Source organism: Plecotus auritus, assembly GCF_963455305.1.
Source record: "Plecotus auritus genome assembly, chromosome: 9".
NCBI classification, from domain to species: Eukaryota; Metazoa; Chordata; class Mammalia; order Chiroptera; family Vespertilionidae; genus Plecotus; species Plecotus auritus.
The window spans coordinates 38,325,680-38,344,607 of NC_137783.1; the positions used below are offsets into that span (position 1 = coordinate 38,325,680).

Consider the following 18,928-nt stretch of genomic DNA (forward strand, 5'->3'; position numbering starts at 1 on the left):
CCGCTCTGTTGACTGAGTTTGCCAACTACTGGGATAGGGGCTTAATCACAAGGAACAACAAGGCCTGTAATTATTGGAATTGAGAGTCTAGGTCAGTGGTCGGCAAACTCATTAGTCAACAGAGCGGCAAATCATGGCTTGCGAGCTGCATGTGGCCCCCGAGCCACAGTTTGCCGACCACTGAGCTAAAATGATTTACTAATGTACTTAAGTTGATAAGCTTATATGGGACATTTACATGGTGTTTATAGACTCACAAATTAGGTATAACTAGAGTAATGTAGTATACTTAAAGACATACATTCTCAAAATCCTATCTTTTATGGTCACACCAGTATTTATGGTAAAACTAGAGGCCCGATGCATACAATCTGTGCACGGGAGAGGAGTTGTCCCTCAACCCGGCCTGCGCCCTCTCGCAATCCAGGAACCCTCACTCCTATCCACCTGCCTGATCATTCATAACTGCCCGCCTGCTCGCTTGTTATTGCCCATCTGCTCACTCGTAAGCGCCTGCCTGCTCGCTCCTAACCACCTGCTTGTTTGCTCCTTACTGCCCGCCTGCTCACTCCTTACTGCCTGCCTGCTCGCTCCATACCACTTGCCTGCTCGCGCCATACCGCCTGCCTGCTTGCACATTACCACTTGTCTTACTGATCCTTAGCACTGCTGCAGAGGCGGGAGAGGCTACCGCCACTGCCACTGTGCTCGCCAGCCGTGAGCCTGGCTTCTGCACTGACCACCAGGGGGCAGCTCCTGCGTTGAGTGTCTGTCCCTTGTGGTCAGTGCACGTCATAGCGACGGGTCATTCTGGTTGTTGCGGTCGTTCCGCCATAATGGTTGCTGGGCTTTTATATATACAGATAGGAAATTCACTTAGTGGAAAATAGAAGTACTCACTGATTATTTCATAATAATGTTTCATTAAATCACAAATTTAAGAAAGAGTCAAGTTCTACATTTTACACTTGAGTTTAGTTTGTCATGTTGAAGAACATTCACTTGTTTATTACTTCATCATAGAGTGAAAAATTCAATTGAATAGTCTACTATATTTTGATGAAAATAATATACTGACAGGCCCAAAAACAAATCTCACTTTCCTCAAATTGGAAAAAGAAATACAATATACATATAGTTGGTTGGCATTTGTAAGTAATATTTCTGAAAACACCTTCTATATAAGCAATGAATAATATAAATTCTTAAAATATTTATTTCAATGAAAAATATAAGGAAGCTTTAATATGGTAAGTAACTTGAGTGTTATGGAATAGGCCATAGATTATGCTCAAGTTGAGATCCATTAGCTATTATTAAATTGGATTAAACTTGAGGCTTTGGCAGGCAAGTAATATTCTGAAATACTAGAACCACCAAAAGCAAACTTGTTGAATATTTACCCCCCCAAAATTTCCCTTCCCAACTATTCAGCCACCTGGCAAAGTATAGCTTTCTTCCCTGTAATTATAAATTACTTACATAGGTATTACCAGGACTAGTCAACAAACTTATTATGTATAAATATCATCAAACTATAATATAAATCCAATTAACTATGTAATCTTACAAATTAAGTCTGTCATAATAAAAGAATTAGAAAGGAAGTAAAGTAATTTAGCCTCATTTTCCTAAAGCTTGAATTATTTTCAATTCAAATAACTCCTCAAACTGTTATTTAGAGTGCTAAAATGTAATATTTTCTAATTAATCCAAATTGACAATGAAATTGTTAAACATTATCTATTTAATAATGTGCTACTGTAGCTAATAGTTTGCTACAGTTAAATAAATACTTGTTTGGAAAATCTGCAATGTTAATGCCAATTCTAAATGCTATAATTAGAGAGCCAGCCTGAGGAAAAAGCAAATAACCACAAAATTATTCAAACAAAAGTACAGCTAAATAATAGTGAATCTTATTCTTAGAAACCCAGTTTAGAGTATTATTTTGCTGAGACTTGTGCTAACTTAAAAGATAGATAAAAATATAAAAGATAAACTTTTAAACTTTATATTACTGCCTGTAGGTAAATAAAATGACCAACAGAGGGTGCCAATCAGCCACTTTGTTGCTCAAAAATCTGTATTAAAATTGACTAACTACAGATGACCCTATATTGTAAGAATGTAAAATAGCATTTCTTTGCCAAAATTAACAAGCTATGATGAGAAATAGCACAATGATTAAAGTATTTTATATTGTCTTAATGAAGTATTAAAAGAATTCTAAATGGGATTCTATTATTTGAAAGCAGGTTATAATATCCTTCACCTCCAATGCAAATCAGTGAAAACTGAAATGCTTAACATGGAATTTTAAACCATTCTAAAACTATGTGGTATAAAATCAATACCTTCAAAGTTTCTTAAATTGAGAAGATGAGTTTTCTATTTCAAACCTTGACATAAATGCTTTTCAACAGACACTAAATGATATAAAGTTTAAAAAATAAAATCAGTAATGTCTTTAATATACAGGCAGTCCTCGGGTTACGTCGGACTCGAAGTATGTTGTTTCATGGTTACGTCGCCATCTCCCATTTATTTATAAAAAAAAAAAAACCAAGTTCTGTCATTTCGACGTATGTATATATGTGCTTTATGTTTTTTATTATTTACTTACCACAAGTAAAGGTCAGGAATTGTTATCTTTCTTTTAATTTTTTTTTTTACTGTTTCACTTCATTATTGCTGTGTATGTGCTCCATGTGAGTGACGTAGGTGCTCATGTAGGTGGGTTCCGACTTACGGCGAAAATCGCGTTACATCACACCAAATGTGCAGAACTACCAGCAGTATACAATTTTCACTTGCAACCTATACTTTTTCTTACTTTTAAGTTATAGTATATAAGCAACTATAAGAAATTAATTATTGTGGCATTATTAAAATCACAATAATGTTAAATGATACACATAATTAGGTCATATAAGTGACTTTGACTAGTATTATTTTTACAAAGCCAAATAAAGTATTTCAGTAGTTAAAACAAAGATAGGTTGTGGATTGGGACCGTGCTAAAATGTAAGCTCTGTAAGCATAGGGCTTTTTGTCTATTTTGTTCACTGCTGAATCACTAGTGCCTGTATATACAATACATTCTAAGGCACTCAATAAATTTTTAGTAAATACTGAATGAAGTTAAATAGGATATGGTCATTTTGATGGAACAGGCAGTAGATTTAGTATATTTAGACTATAAAGTCTCAGGTTGAATTTTACCCACCAATAACTAGTTACATTAATGAGTTGTTGTTAACCTATTACCTTTAGCATCTTCATCTGTAAAATGGGGGAAATATCTACCTACCATATAGCTACTAAATGAAATAATATTTTATATGTATTCTATGTCATTCTTTTAAAAAATCCTACCCAAGGATATGTTTATTGATTTAGAGAGGAAAAGGGGAGGGAGAGGAACATTGATTGGTGCCTGCCTTATGTGCTCTGACCAGAGATCGAACCTGAAACCTAGATATGTGCCCTGACTGGAAATTGAACCCAAAACCTTTTGGTGCATGGGACAACACTCCAACTGAGTCACCCAGCCAGGGTTGTATTCTATATCATTCTTTTAAATGTTACATAAATACAAGGATTACTTAGTAAGTATTATTTATATTTTTGGCCTCAGTATTTAACTTGGAGTTTATGTAAAAGAGGAACTAAAACATCAGTTAAAGTGATCAGAGTATGACTTCCAGTTCCTGTAAGATAATGGTAGCCACCTAAATCATAATCTCTTCAGGTATCCTACAAAAGCTTTCAGATCAATAAGAAAAGCCAATAAAATTACCTGTAGCCCACTTGTGTAGCAAAACTAGAAAACTGAGACCATTACAATCTGTAATCATCATAATAAGAAGGAGCTAATATGCTAATAGTCGGGATGACGTATCACGTAACAACTGATCGCAGGAGGCTGCCTGCGCGTGAGCAGCGGGGCATTGCTCCAGAGACAGGGCAGAAGCGGGGAGGCACCCAGAGGAGGCAGGACCATCCTTGCCGGGGAGGGCGTGGGTGAGGGCCTGTAGTGACCCCCTAACCAGTCCTTCGCCACCCACCACTTACACTCAGAGTGCCCCGCCGCCCACGTGCCAGAGGAAGGAGCACAGCACAGCAGGCTGGAGGCTTCCACACTCTCCTCCAACGCCATGATGGGGCAGAGCCACCGTGTTGCTCCAGAGACAGGGTGGAAGCGGGGAGGTGCCTAGAAAAGGTCGAACCAGCCTGAGGCGACTCAAGGAACTGAGGTGGGGGCTTGAAGGGGCCAGAGAAGGCCAGAGGGGTCGGGGGCTGGGCCAGGCGCACCGGAGCTCTGCATGGAGAGGTTTGGGTGTCAAGGCAGGGCAGAGGTGGGTAGGCGGGGCCACGTGATTTCATGTGCTGGGCTCCTAGTTTATATATAAATGGGAAACCATCTGCAACCATCAAAGCCAACTCCTGGAGGCCTTACCCAAGTAAAGAGTCAGATACACATTGCAAAACACAGGATCAACTTGTGATCTCCCTAGAAGAAAAATAAATGAACAGAAGACCTGGTGAACACAACAACACTGGTTCCTGGGTAGTTAAAGGAAGGGGCTCCAAGGATTCTGTTTCAGAAGTTGTTAGTCTAATGAAGAGAAACACACAATGGGGGAGGTATCCTTTGAAGGTGTGGTCATGACAAAAAAAAAAGAGGGAACTAATTGAAGTTAAAAACCCCAAGATACAAAATACTATAAAATCAGAAAACCAACCACACAACCAACCTCCCCAAAGGCATCATTTATTAAAGAAATTGCTCTTAACAGTTCAAAAAATAGAAAATACTCTTAAACTAAGAAACCAAGTAAGACCTTCTCTACCCTTCCTCCCCCTAATCACTTGGTCATGGAAAATCCTGCATCCTACATATTTCATTAGGGACACACACACACACACACACACACACACACAGGACCCAAATATCCACAGAAAGAATTAAAATATTTCAGCTAAAAGAAATATTCCACCAACCACTCTTCAAAAGAATAAGTAACAAAAACTATAACACAAACCTGGCCAGCATTGCTCAGTGGTTAGTGTCAACCTTTGAACCAGGAGGTCAAGGTTCAATTCCCAGGCAGGGCACATCCCTGGGCTGGGGTCTTGATTCCCAGTGTGGGGCATGCAGGAGGCAACCAATCAATGATTCTCTCTCATCATTGATGTTTCTATCTCTCTCTCCCTTTCCCTTCCTCTCTGAAAAATTTTAAAAAACAAAAAACCTATAACACTATACTCCAAAATAAATTAAACATAATTACATAAATTATTGTAAATATTAAAGCAATCAGGAATCTCAAATTTAAAACAGATTAGAGCAGACAAGTAAATATGTAAAAAGAAGGGAGAGGGGGGAGAAGTTGGGAAAAAATCATTTCTTAAATGAAAATACAAAGGATGAAGAGATGAAACTTTTAAAAAAAATTATAAAAAGTTTAAAGCCATTAAAGAGAAAGTTATAGACATAAAAGACAGGCAAAGAAAATCCAACTTCGGTATAATTAGAGTCCTTAAACAAGAAAAACAAAATAATGAGATAAAATTAATACTTTTATTCTGGAGGCTTTAACTCCAGGAAAACTTTCTAAAAATAAGAAATGAACTACCTAGCCTTGGCCAGTGTCCTCAGTGGTTAGAGTGTTGGCCCAAACAATGAAAGGTTGGGAGTTCAATTCCCAGGTAAAGGGCATGTAACTGGGTTGCAGGTTCTATCCCCCACTGGGGTCAGGGTGAATTTTGGAGGCAATCTATGTTTCTCTCTCTCTCTGCCCCCTTCCACACTCTAAAACTCAGTGGAAAAAATGTCCTCTGATGAAGATTAACAAAACAAATAAAAAAAGAACTTAACTGTCTATACTGAAAGGGTCCTAAGTGAACAAAAATACTAAGCCTTAGACATTTCCAAGAAAAATTATCAGACTTTAAGATAATCTATTTTTAGCCTCTGTCCAAAAAAAAAAAATTAAGACATTTACAAAGGAAAAGTAATTAGACATTACATTTGTTGATAACAAGACAACCATGAAGCAAGGTTTTCAAAAATTCAAGGAATGAAAGTGATTGCAAAGGATTTTATATCTAGCCAAGCTGCCCTTTAAGTACCAAAACTTAAAAGTACTTTAAACATGCAAGAATGTGAAGAAAACTGTACTCATGTTGAGGAATCTACTAGCTAGCTCATGAGCTTCCTCAAAGTAAGAGATGATTTTGGGAAGTACAACAAAAGGATGGATAGCAAACATTATACATATTTAATTGCAGATCAAAGACTAAAACAAAGATGGAGACACAAGCACAAGGTTAGTATGTAAGTATTATCCACTCCACCAAAGGAATAAGAAATGATCATCTTTTGAATAGAATCACCAAGGAAACTGATGATGCAAAACAAAAGAGATCTTGTTAAGTGGAAATGAAAGACAGGGCACTTCAGTATATACAAAGGCACTGGAAACAAGAAAATTCAAGGACTGTTTGGGGGATATAGATCTAGCATTTGGCTGAAATAAATCTGTAATGTAGAAATTTGAGAGGTAAGACTATGAAAGTAGTTTGAAATCAGAACATAAAGATCCTGGAATGGATGCAATGCTTATCTAAGGAATTTTAGTAAATGGAAACCATTAGCTATTTTTTTAAGAGGAGGACTGATACAAGCAGTCTTGGAAGTTGATATATCTGGCTATAACAAGCATGGAAAAGGTGAGGACAGCCTAGTTTACCAGTCAAAAGACTAGTAAATTGACAGACTGCCATAACTAAGCAATCCTGTCACCTAGACTGAGACAGTAAACCGTGCTCCATCCTTACCCTAACAATCTACAGTTTACTCAACCTAGAAAGCTTTTTCAACTCACCCTGAATGTACTGTAAATTATACACAAACCTGGGTATCTCTGCATATCTAGGCATAAAAAATAGGCAGTATACCAAAAAGTGTTTCATAACTACACAAAATTTATGACAACAAAACTTTAATGTATAATTAGAACATTATGGTAATAGGATATTTGACCAGCTACTGATATTCTCAGATATATTCTAAAAAACAAACAAAATGACTATATACCTGACTTCTCATTTAAACAAAAGAAAATTTTCTCAATTTTCCCAAGAATGGTACAAAACTAGCAACTATTCTAGGTACACAGAAGTTAAGTTACTGTATACAGGCCATGACTTGGGGCATTAAGGCTTAATTCTTTCCTAGAACCCTGACTTAAGAAGGCTCTAAGCCCTGGCTGGTTTGGCTCAGTGGATAGAGTGTCGGCCCAAGAACTGAAGGGTCCTGGGTTTGATTCTGGTCAAGGGCACATGCCTGGGTTGCAGGCTCAATCCCCAGTAGGGGATGTGCAGGAGGCAGCCAATCAATGATTCTCTCTCATCACTGATGTTCCTGTCTCTCTTTCTCCCTCTCCCTTCCTCTCTGAAATCAGTAAAAATATATATTTTTTTAAAAGGCTGTAAAATGAAGTGAAATATTTGCTTACTTTAATAAATTGAGAGAACTGAGTGAAGATCTATTAGAAAAACCCAAACCTCATGGACTATTTTTGATCTCCTGAATTCTGTCATCAAATACTATTTAATCACTTCTATGTGTGCCTATTCTTAAATATTTTTCCTAAAAATTGGTTATTTCAATTATTTTGTCTCACCATCTTTTTCAATACTCTACTGCAAGATAACCTTCCCAAACATCCATTTTATGAAATCTCTGCAGAAAACAGAATAAAGAATAAACAATGAAATAAATGTAAAGCCTTGTAATAACACACTTGGGCAGCTTAGGGTTGTACAAAGCACATGGGCTTCTTTTTGGCAGCTGAGAGGTACTCAGGCTTCATCTGGGTTTACATCCTGGCCACAGAGTCACTGTGTGCCCTGCGAACCAGTTATCTAATATGTCTAAGTCCCAGTGTCTATTTAATAGAGGTTTATACCGTTCTCAGTTTGTAAAGTGATTATGTGTGAACATCTCAGCATAATATCTGGCACGTAGAAAGGCTGTCAATACCAATGAACTTCCCAGCATTCCAAATTTTCTTAAATCTTGCTATTCTCCCATCCTTTCCTTTTCAACTTTGGCTTGATCTTTAGCCTCAACTAAACGTATCTCTTCACTTCTCTAAATAATTCACGCTCATCTTCCCCCCTCAGTTTTTTATTATTCTCCTTTCTTGGAATGCTGATTTCTCCTACTCACCTAACCAAACTCTATCCAACCTCCATATGATCTAGAAGATTTAGATCCAGTTCTTCCATTAAACTTTTTCAATTATATCATTTCATACTGATTTGATTCTTCTTTGAAAAAAATCTATATGTATTCTGTATTAATTTTTTTTAAATTTTATCATACAATTTTAGAAAAGTAGACTAGTATTAGAAGACTCATGAAAATGCTATTTTAACTCTGATAGCAATGTAAAAACAGAGCATTTTTCTACCTTAAAGACTATTAAAACCAATTTCAGGAACAGACTGCTAAGTCTTTATGAAGAAAAAATATCTGACTGTGGAATATTCATATATTCTCATATTTTGACAAATCCTGTTTTTTTGAATTTGGATATACTAGCACAGTAGTTAGTAAGTGTTCTATAAGTAGTAGCTATTTGGTAAATATTTGACTGACTAATCACATGGCATAATTTATTAATTTTCTTCAAGGGAAAAAAAAACCTATTATTATACTCTCATTAATCTTTAAATCATTTTATGTAGTAAGAAGGCAAGAACTATACTTTCCAATTATATTTGATCAGTGAACTCAGGTTATATCTGTATATAAAATTAAGTTATACACAAAAGAATTAATACAGAATACTCAGATTTTTTTAAAATAGAAATAATTCAATTAAGGGGGACTTTTTATATGAATGATTATAAATGTGTATAGATAGCATCAAAGCTATTTTCATCTATCAAAGATAATCAGTAAAAAAATTTAAAATCATATACATCCTTCAGTAGAGAGTCCAAGATATTTTTTCTATCTTTGATATATAAATCCAACAGGGATTCAACTTATTTAACATTTTTATTAATCAGCAATATTAGAAAAGTCATATGGCCATATTAAGAAAACTCACAATTCATTTTACAGTAGTTTCCCCTTATCCGAGGTTTCCCTTTCACAGTTTCAGTTACCCACTGTCAATTGCAGTCCAAAAATATTATATGAAAAATTCCAGAATAAAAATTCATAGGTTTTAAACTGCATGCATTTCTTAGTAGTGTGATGAAATCTGGCACCATCCCGCTCTGTCCCACCTGGTATACCAATCATCCCTTATCCAGCATACCCACAATGTATACTCTACCTTTCTGTTAGTCATTTAGGGGCCATCTGGGTTATCAGACTAACTGTGCTTGTGTTCAAGTAACCTTTACTTTACTTAATGGTCTCAAAGCACAAGAGTAGTGATCTGGCAATTTGGATATGTGAAGAGAAGCTGCAAAATGCTTCCTTTTAGTGAAAAGGTGAACGTTCTCAATTTTATAAGCAAGGAAAAAAAAATCATATGCTGAGGTTACTAAGATCTGCAGTAAGAACAAATCTAGCCATGAAATTATGAAGAAAGAAAAAGAAATTTGTGCTACTTTTGCTGTCACAAAAGTTACGGCCACAATACAAGTGCTTAGTTATGATGGACAAGGCATTAAATTTGTGGGTACAAGAAATGAACAGAAAATGTGTTCCAATTGATGGCAACATTTTATGCCAGAGAGCACTGAGCCTATAGGGGGATTTAAGCAAGGGATACCCTGAAACAAGTGACACAAAGCCATTTACTGTAAATAGGGATGATTATATAGATTCAAGAACAGTTTTGGACTGAAAATTTATAAAAATTACTGAAGAGGCTGTGTCTACTGATGAAGAAGCTGCTGTTACATTTCCAGCAGAGTTGAAGTTGAATAGGGTTTGGTACTATCTGCAGTTTCAGGCAACCACTGGGGATTTTGGAATATATCCCCCATGGCCTACTGTAAATATTTAAAGAACATAAATATGGAGGACAGGTATGATTCCTAGAGGAATATTCCACATAACTTTGAGAGATGATATACTTTTAGTCCTGCACTGTACTTAAGCCGGTGCTTCTTAAACTTTTCCACTGAAGTAGCCCCCCTTGATAAAATACCCTTATAAAGGCTGGGAGAAGGAACATATATTCCCCTGAATAGAATAAACCCAAACTATGCCACAATTCTAAATTTCTCATGCTTTATCTTAAAAATTCATGGTATAAGAAGATATACCATATTTATTCTATGGCTTTGCATATCTCTTGACACATAATCCTGTGACCTAGTTTGAGAAGCACTGACTTAAACCAATGTATGTCTATTTGAAAATTTTCCTAGATTATGATACTGGGGTAATTTCATTTTATAATGCCAGGGATAAATAATAATAAAAATTATTTGACATTTGTTGAGTACTTAATTATGTAAAAGGTATTACAATAGGTTTTTTATATATAATCTTAATTTTCAAATGTAAACAGTACTATGCCTACTGTAATGAAGAAAATGAGACACAAAGAGATTAAATAACTATCCCAAGAAAATACAGCTAACAAATATTAGTTAATTTATACACAAGGCTATATTGTATCAATCCCGTCAACATTTATTTTTTACCTAAACCTTTCTCTGACCTGTGTTTTTACCTTAGTTTTCAAGAATTTAATGGCACTATGATTAGCCCAAAGGCAATTAATGTCTAAAAGAAATTTTTTACCAGTGTTGGAGCTTTAAGAATGATTAAAAATGGGTGATGTAAGCCTATCTATAATAATAAAAGAATAATATGCTAATTAGACCAGACAGCCAAATAACCTTCCGGACGTCATTCCAGACAGGTATGATTGGAGCACCATCCTGTAGACCAAAGGTTGTGGGTTCGATTCCTGGTCAAGACACATTACTTGGGTTGTGGGTTCAATCCCTGGTCGGGGTGTGTACAGGAGACAACTGATAGATGTTCTTAGATATTTCAACTATCAGTCTTCATTCTTCTTAAAATACTGTCAGTTCTTGCTTTTTAACCACTTTGTTTTACAATCTGAAAGTACTAAACACAATAAAACTGCCCACTAAAACTGATGCCTTAACATGAGTTCTACTGTCAAAATATTTATGAATTCAGAGGCTACTTAAGTGTATTTATTCTTTTTTAATCCTCATTTGAGGATATGTTTTTTAAATTGATTTTAGAAAGTGAGGAAGGAGAGAGAAATATCTAAGAACATCTATCAGTTGTCTCCTGTACACACCCCGACCAGGGATTGAACCCACAACCCAAGTAATGTGTCTTGACCAGGAATCGAACCCACAACCTTTTGGTGTACAGGATGGTGCTCCAACCAATTGAGCCACCTGGCCAGGGCCAGTACACTTATTTTTTAAAGGCTTTGATGATTTGACACCTGGCCTTAAGACTAAATTATATCATGTTTTGAATTTGAATTCAAATTAGGAGTACATTAGGAGCCGTAAACTGTGCTACTAACCATCTTCCACTTTGATTTGCAATCTGCTCTTCTAATTTCTGTAGTTCCGACGTGTAAGCCGTTATTCGAGCATTGCACACCATGAGATTTTTTACTGCATGTAAAATCTGGTCTTTCTGAGTGCTCAGAGAAAGGAGTTTCCATATTCCTTGTCGCATTCGAATTTCTAAATCTATTTTTTCTTGAATACTGCAGTCCTTAAAAAAAAGAGAGAGAAAGAGAAAGGCCCTTTTAAAAGACAGCAAAAATCCAAATTATAACATTTCTTTTGCCCCTAATATCTGGAAAATGTACCAGATATTATTATAATTTTATATCATATTAGAAAAGTAACAACATTTTAATGTATAATCATATAAAAATATAGATTATTTGATTTGAGAGAGAGAGAAATGTTGATTTGTTGTACCACTTATTTATGCATTCATTGGGTGATTCCTGTATATGCTCTGACTGAGGATTGAACCTGCAACCTTAGAATATCAGAACAATGCTCTAATCAACTGAACTACCCAGCCAGGGCAAAAATATAGCTATTTTAAAAAGCTCCTTGCAAAACCTTCATTTATTGCTGTATTAGGAAGTCTTTACAATCTACTGGATAAAGAGAACAGAAAAAAAGGTGAAAACTTTTATATATTCTTACCATGACTGTACGAGGTTGAATAGTGTCTCCCAAATATTCCTGTCCTCCTGGAACTTCAGAATGTGACCCTATTTGGCTATAGAGTTCTACATATGTAATTTCTTAAGATGAAGTCATAATGAATTAGGTGGGCCCTAAATTCAATGACTGGCACCCTTATAGGAATGCCATGTGAAGACACAGAAAGACATACAAAGAGAATTCTATGTGAAGACCGAGACAGAGATTGAAGTAATGAGACTAAACCAAGGATCACCAAAGATTGCTAGCGACTACCAGAAGCTGGAAAAGGCAAGGAAGGATTCTCCCCTAGGGCTTTCAGGGGAAGCATGGCCCTGCGGATACCTTGATTTCAGAACTTTGGCCTCCAGAGCTATGAGATAATAAATTTCTGTTGTGTTAAGCCACACAATTCTGGTAATTTATTATGGTAGCTTTAGGAAACGAAAACAATAATATAACCACTAATGTGAACAATATAGCACATGTATATGTTATATAAATTATATTATGGGATGGCAAGATGTGGTTGATGACACTGAATTAACCAAGGAAACATTTTCTAAAATAACGGATGCTGAATAAAGAAACTAAGGGTTAGCATCAAGGAGATAACAGGCTACTTGTATAGTAAGCAATGTAAATAAAATCTCAGAAGCAAGAGAGCAAAAGCACTGTACTTAGAAAATGTCAGAAGATTTAGCTACCTGGAACAGAGATTGAGAGTACAGTTTTGGATATATTTTAGATTTAAGAGTCACCATAAAACTACTTAATCATTTTAGATCTGAAAAGCCTTTTATTCCATACAATGAACTTGCAATGGCCTGACTCTATATACTAGTTCATATGTAACATTAAAATTCTGTAAATGGAAATGTACTGCTCTGATTTAATTTGCAGTGGTTTTAAAATTATAAATCATCAGATACTTTATTGTACTACAAACATGAAATAATGCTCCAATATGTCTAGTTTTAAATTAAATTAACCATCCTGGCTTATGTGGTAAAAATTAATACTATAATTTACCTTTTAACTGGATCAAAATCAAAATTTTAAAAAGTGAATAGAATCTAGTAACAATAAAGTTTAGTCTTTTCAAAAAGAAAAGCTGAAGTTAGGAGAGCAATAGTCTATGAAGATTACTCAAAGAGAAACTGAAGTAAATGACTACTCAGATCAGTCAAATATATTAGTCACATGCAGAAAACAGATCTGTTTAATTACCTCCTGTAATCGCATCATGTAATGACCACATAAACATCTTCTTTTGTAGTATAACTAAAAACTGGTATACTATATAAATGCAGTCATTCGCTGGTGCTCCTTCTTTACACATCCTTCATTACACATAACTGAACTTCAACAACTCCACTTCATCTTTTTATGACTTCTCAGCCACAAAGTAAATTCTTCTTTACTATAATCAGTAATTATTTATAAGGACTATCTATGTGGCCCATATGTCTATAGAAATAAACTCTGGCAGGCTGGTTAGTACTGGAAAGTACACATAGGTAGCAACTTGAAGCTGGGATGAATAGCTTCAGCCCACAACTCAAATATAAACAAATACCATCTGGTACCATTAAATTCAATTTTGCTTTTTAAATGCTACAGTGAGGCAGCCAGTTGAACTAGCACAAGAAGTTCATAAAACTGGCTGCACATTAGAATTACCTCAGTCAGAGAGGAAAGCCTTATAAAAAGTACCTAATCTTATGACCTACCCCAAAACAATTAGTGTTTCTGAAGGGGAAGCCTGAGCATCGCCCGCCCCTCCCCTGCCAAGTTCCTCTGCTGACTCAATATACAGCCAGAATGAAAATGACTGCTTGGACTACTTGAAATTCCACAGCCATCTATTGCAACAACCTTAAGGAACCAGTAGATGGCCACAGCCACATTAAAAAATCAGTTCAGGCTTCCAGGGTTTCCATCTTGTAAATGAAGACTATATTATCTTCATCACTTACTGATAAAGGCTACAAAATTATAGAGGCTTTGGAAATAGTGGAGGAAAAAAAAGTAAAGTCAGGTGTGTGTTTTTTAAAGTTCTTATTTGTAAGGTTAAATATTCATTAAGGAAATGAAATATATTTAGTAAATATTAATATTAGAACTCTATCCTTTAGGTGTCAGTAAAATATGGCCAGGCTGCTGCCTGTTTTTGTAAAGTTGTATTGGAGCTCGGTCACACCCACCCATTTGTAGGGTCTATGGCTTTCAAGCTGTAAAGGCAGAGTTGAGTAATTTCAACAGATAGTCTGGCCCACAAAGCTGAAAATATTTTCTAGCCAACCTTTTACAAAAATAATTTGTTGATCCTGAACTGAGACAAATTAACATACTTAGTAAACTGTGACTCTACCTCCCCTTCTCTAGGATGCTTGAATATGAATCTGGGAGGGCTATTAGCCAATTTTATTCTCCATGCAACTTCTTTCAGTACACATCTATACCTCTCTGGTCAAACTATACTACTCTAGCCAAGAGAGGCTTTATGGAGCTGAAGGACCTGCCTTTAGCTAATAAGGGTTGCAAAGTATTCCTGGAGCAAGAGTTGATGTCTAGTGCTATCCACAATGAAAACAATGATCAAGTAATGAGGGCACCCATTGAGCATTCAATGGTGATGCTTAATGACCTCAAAGAGAAAGAACAAGGAGCTAAAAACAATACCGCTGCTTCCTTGACCACAATGGCAGAATCAAGGCTGATTAAAACCCATGACAGAAGCATGTTTCCCTATATCCATCCCTCTTTGAAGTGTCTAAAGTCTCCAGGAAGAAAAGAGAATGGGGTGGGGGACAGGGGAAGTCTTTAATTTTCTGAATAAGGGCTTGCTTGGAATCAAGTCAAACAGAAGCCTATGAAAGTGTCCTGCTCTTGTAAATATTTAGTTAGGCTGATAAAAATGAAAAAGGCAATGCTAAAAATGAAATAGGGAGATGACTTAAAAGTGAAAAACTAGATTACATAGAAAACAGAAACATACTAAGATTTAAGAGCTAGAATGGCACAAAGGAAGTGCAAAGAAAATGGTCTTAGTGTTGGAATTAAGTACTGACTAAAAAAAAAAAATTAAGTTGGGCTGTTGCACTAATCCAGATAGTAACTATCAGTAACCTAATGGATATAGGTAAACTATATTAGCTAAGAAATCAAGATGACAAAGATTGCGGAAGAATATATACAGTATACATTCCTTCTAAAAGAAATTGTATGTGTTTTAAGAAATTTTTATATATGGAATGTAATCTGGAAATTGTAAATAGTGATCATTCTGGGGAATGGAACTGGAGAAAGAATTCTTAAATTTATGTTCCTATATACATTCACTTTTCTGCAATGATTGTATTACTTCTCAAATTTTATTAAGACTTAAAAAGCTTAAACATTTGTAAGAAAAGGTAGGTGACTGTCCCAATTGCCCAAATAGAACAAAAGATAATAATAAAGAGTCACCTCTCAAACACATCCGAACTGCCAGGTACTATGCTAAGTACTTTAAAGAGGTTCTCAAATTCCAACAACTTTCTGGGACTGGCATATTACCCATTCTACCACTGTGGAAACTGAGCTTTAGAAAAGACAGGTAACTTATTCAAGGTTGCACAACAAGCAGACTTTGTTTTTACCTTAATCGGACTCAATAAATCAATATTCTTTGCCAGTGATTTTCAACTGATGTGCTGCAAGAATTTTTAAATGGACTTTATTTATTTATTTTTAAAAATATATTTTTATTGATTTCAGAGAGAGAGAGAGAGAGAGAGAGAAACATCAATGATGAGAGAGAATCATTGATCGGCTGCCTCCTGTACACCCCACACTGGGGATTGAGCCTGCAACCAGGGCATGTGCTCTGACCTCCTGGTTCACAGGTCGACGCTCAACCACTAAGCCATATGGGCCAGGAAAGAATTTTTAAAATATGCAATACCTAACTATTTAGTCAGAGGCACTGATTTTTGTGCCTTGGATTGTCAAATAAAAAAAGACAACAGCCAACACAATAGTCATGTGGTATGAATGAATCAAAATAACTATTTTTTTTGTCAGATGGGCAAAAATTATACTTTTGGGTATGCTGCAGAATTTTAGTAATTAGTTTACGTGTATCATGAGATAAAAAAAGGTTAAAAATCGCTGTTCTACACTGTGAGTAGTCATGGATAACTCCAAGGTTTGAGTAGAGGTGTTTCACTATTGGACCAAAAATTTTGGTCCTATCCTTCCTATTACGTGGCAAGTTCATTAATATCAAGGGAAGTACACCAAATAAAAATTCAGTGTTAGTCAAGTATACATTTTTCTTATATTCCTGCCAGGTTGAATCCTATTACTATTTTGCAATTTTTCTCCAAAATCTTAACAGAAGAAATTCTACAACTCAATTTCTTGTTGCTTAAGACATCATTAAGTATTATACCTTCCCACATGTAAATAATCCATGTAGCTAAACTTCTTTCATAACCTTATCCTCTTGTCTATTTTGTTTTATTCCTAAATATTACTGCTGTACGCAGCTAAATAAATACACTTTAACGGCTACACAACACCTCCATAAATCGCCAATTCACTAGAAATCAAGATTTTTGTTAACAATTAGGATAAATTACATAATAGGATAGAACTGAAATATTTTACATCAAAATGTTTGAAATACTTGAAAATTCTGGTACAAATTACTGACAAAGGCACTGGACTTTTTTTGCATAAGGATTCTTAATGTTTTTGCTTTCTTTTTCCCGGTACTATTGAAGCCTTCCTACCAATTTTGTATCTGCTGAGGTTTTTAAGATTCTAGAAAAGATAACAGGTTTCTAAGCAAAGGTTTTGCCAGGTTTCTAAGCAAAGGTAACATGTTGGACCATACAAAATTGCTACTATCCTACCAATTTTGACCTGCAAAACTGGCAATTTTATATGGTTTAACCTACTTCAGAAATAGGTAAAAGACGGTGGAGATTAAAATGGAAGTAAAGATCCTCCTTTATTAAAGACCCTACCTAAAGTTATGGTTAAGAGTGTTGAAAGGATATCATTTTAATAACTGACTTTGCCAAGAAATAATGTTGGTCTATATTAAGTAAAAAGGTTTCTAACACGTTTACATGGCTAACTAGCAAACAGATTCCTATCCAATTCAAAAAGAATCGACTCTCAAACTAAGAAAATTCAGAGGCTGCAGTGGGCTTCCCCGCCCCGCCCCCAAGTTTAAGTCGTGTATAGATAGACCTTGCTCCAGTCATGGTGCTTTCCACCAAATCCCGTAAAATAAGCAACCTGGCCTTGGGTGGGCTTCTCGGAAATCCAGGGGCTCCCATTCCCCTGCGTCACCTACACCTGCGAAGAGACGAGTGTCTAAAACTTGGGGGGGGGGGGGGGCAGCGGACAGGTGCGCCCGGGAACGCGCGGCGGGGACCCCGGCACCGCGTCCCCATTCCGAGCCAGTGTCCTCCCCCAGAAATCCGGGGCGGGAGTGTGTACAGATTCCCAAGCTCCAGCAGACCCTCCAAAGTACAGTCTCCTAAGCCCTTCCCTTTGTTTCTGGCCACGGCTGAATGGGGGACGCGGGTGCGGGCTTCCCCGACCACCAGACAGAACGACGGCGCGAGGACTTGAAGCCAGGCCCCCTCCTCACTCACCTGCTGAGCGGAGAGCCCCGCTGGGCCGAGCTCGGGACCCCTCTGGGTCAGCCCCTCCATCTCCAGCGCCACAGCCAGGGCCGCCGCCACTCCGCCGAAGATAAGATTTGAAAAGCCCGCCGCGGGCTGCAGCCGCGGGGGACACCAACCGCCTGGCCGTACCAAGTCCCCGCCGCAGGGGGAGGGGGCGCAGGGACCGCGGAGCCGGCGCGCACGCGCAGTGGACGCGCCCGCGCCCCTCACCTTCCGCGCCGGAAGTTTGCCGAGACCCGAATTCTAAGTGCAGGGAGGCGGCTGGCCCAGTTAAGGCACTGATTGGGATGTGGGCGGGGCCGAGAAAGGGGTGGGCGGGGCCGTAGGGAAAGTGTCCGCCCTGAGCGCACCTGACCTAGCTCAAGGTATGGGCTGATAGTTTTTGAGGCCCTAGCTTTGCACGGGGAAACCTTCTGCCTGCATCCCACCCATGGCCTTCCAAAGCAAGGGGGCCACGGACTCAAGCCTGCAGTCGCCGAGCTCCTACACACACAGCTCAGGGACACATGGTGTCACTAGGAACCCATGGTCTTGCTCCCAAAGAACTAAGTGACCAGCTCTTGCACTCACTCACACAGGGGCGCTCAAATCACCGCCTTATGGATCAGGCTGGTGAAACACCATGTGGGGCATTTCACAGGGACTGTCCTTTGCCCCAATGTTTCTTTACAATTCCAGATACCCCTCACCAGAGGAGTCTGTTCTTTCTTGCAGAAGACCTTTCCTTACTCTTTCCCCACCAACATCCAAGGTGACAGCAAAATGGGGGATTTTCCCAGAGCCCCATTTCTTGCTGTTTCTAAAGACCAACACAAAGACTCTTTTCAATTAAAGCGCTGCTGTCCCTAAAGGCCCACACAAGGACTCTTTGTAATTAAAGAGTTCTATTATTAGTCATAATGGAAAAGTATGGAATCTTTAAAAAACACACACAAAATTGTAGTGCCAAAGATTTAAGGCCCTCGTGAGAAGTCCTTACAATTCATTGTCTCAGGCCTATCCTGACCTCCTTTAAAAGGCAACAGGAAGCA

At 37.4% G+C, this 18,928-nt stretch overlaps 1 protein-coding gene across 1 annotated transcript in view; it reads right to left on the reverse strand.

Moving 5' to 3' along the window:
* Nucleotides 1-17,924, reverse strand: part of RTKN2 (rhotekin 2) — a gene marked incomplete at both ends in the record, with an annotated part of 75,966 nt that extends 58,042 nt beyond the window's left edge. Inside the window, 2 exons of the mRNA XM_080640220.1 lie at nucleotides 11,562-11,758; nucleotides 17,865-17,924. Of these exons, the coding sequence (XP_080496346.1) occupies nucleotides 11,562-11,758; nucleotides 17,865-17,924 (257 nt within the window). The remainder of the gene's footprint in view (nucleotides 1-11,561; nucleotides 11,759-17,864) is intronic.
* Nucleotides 17,925-18,928: the final 1,004 nt, after the last annotated feature.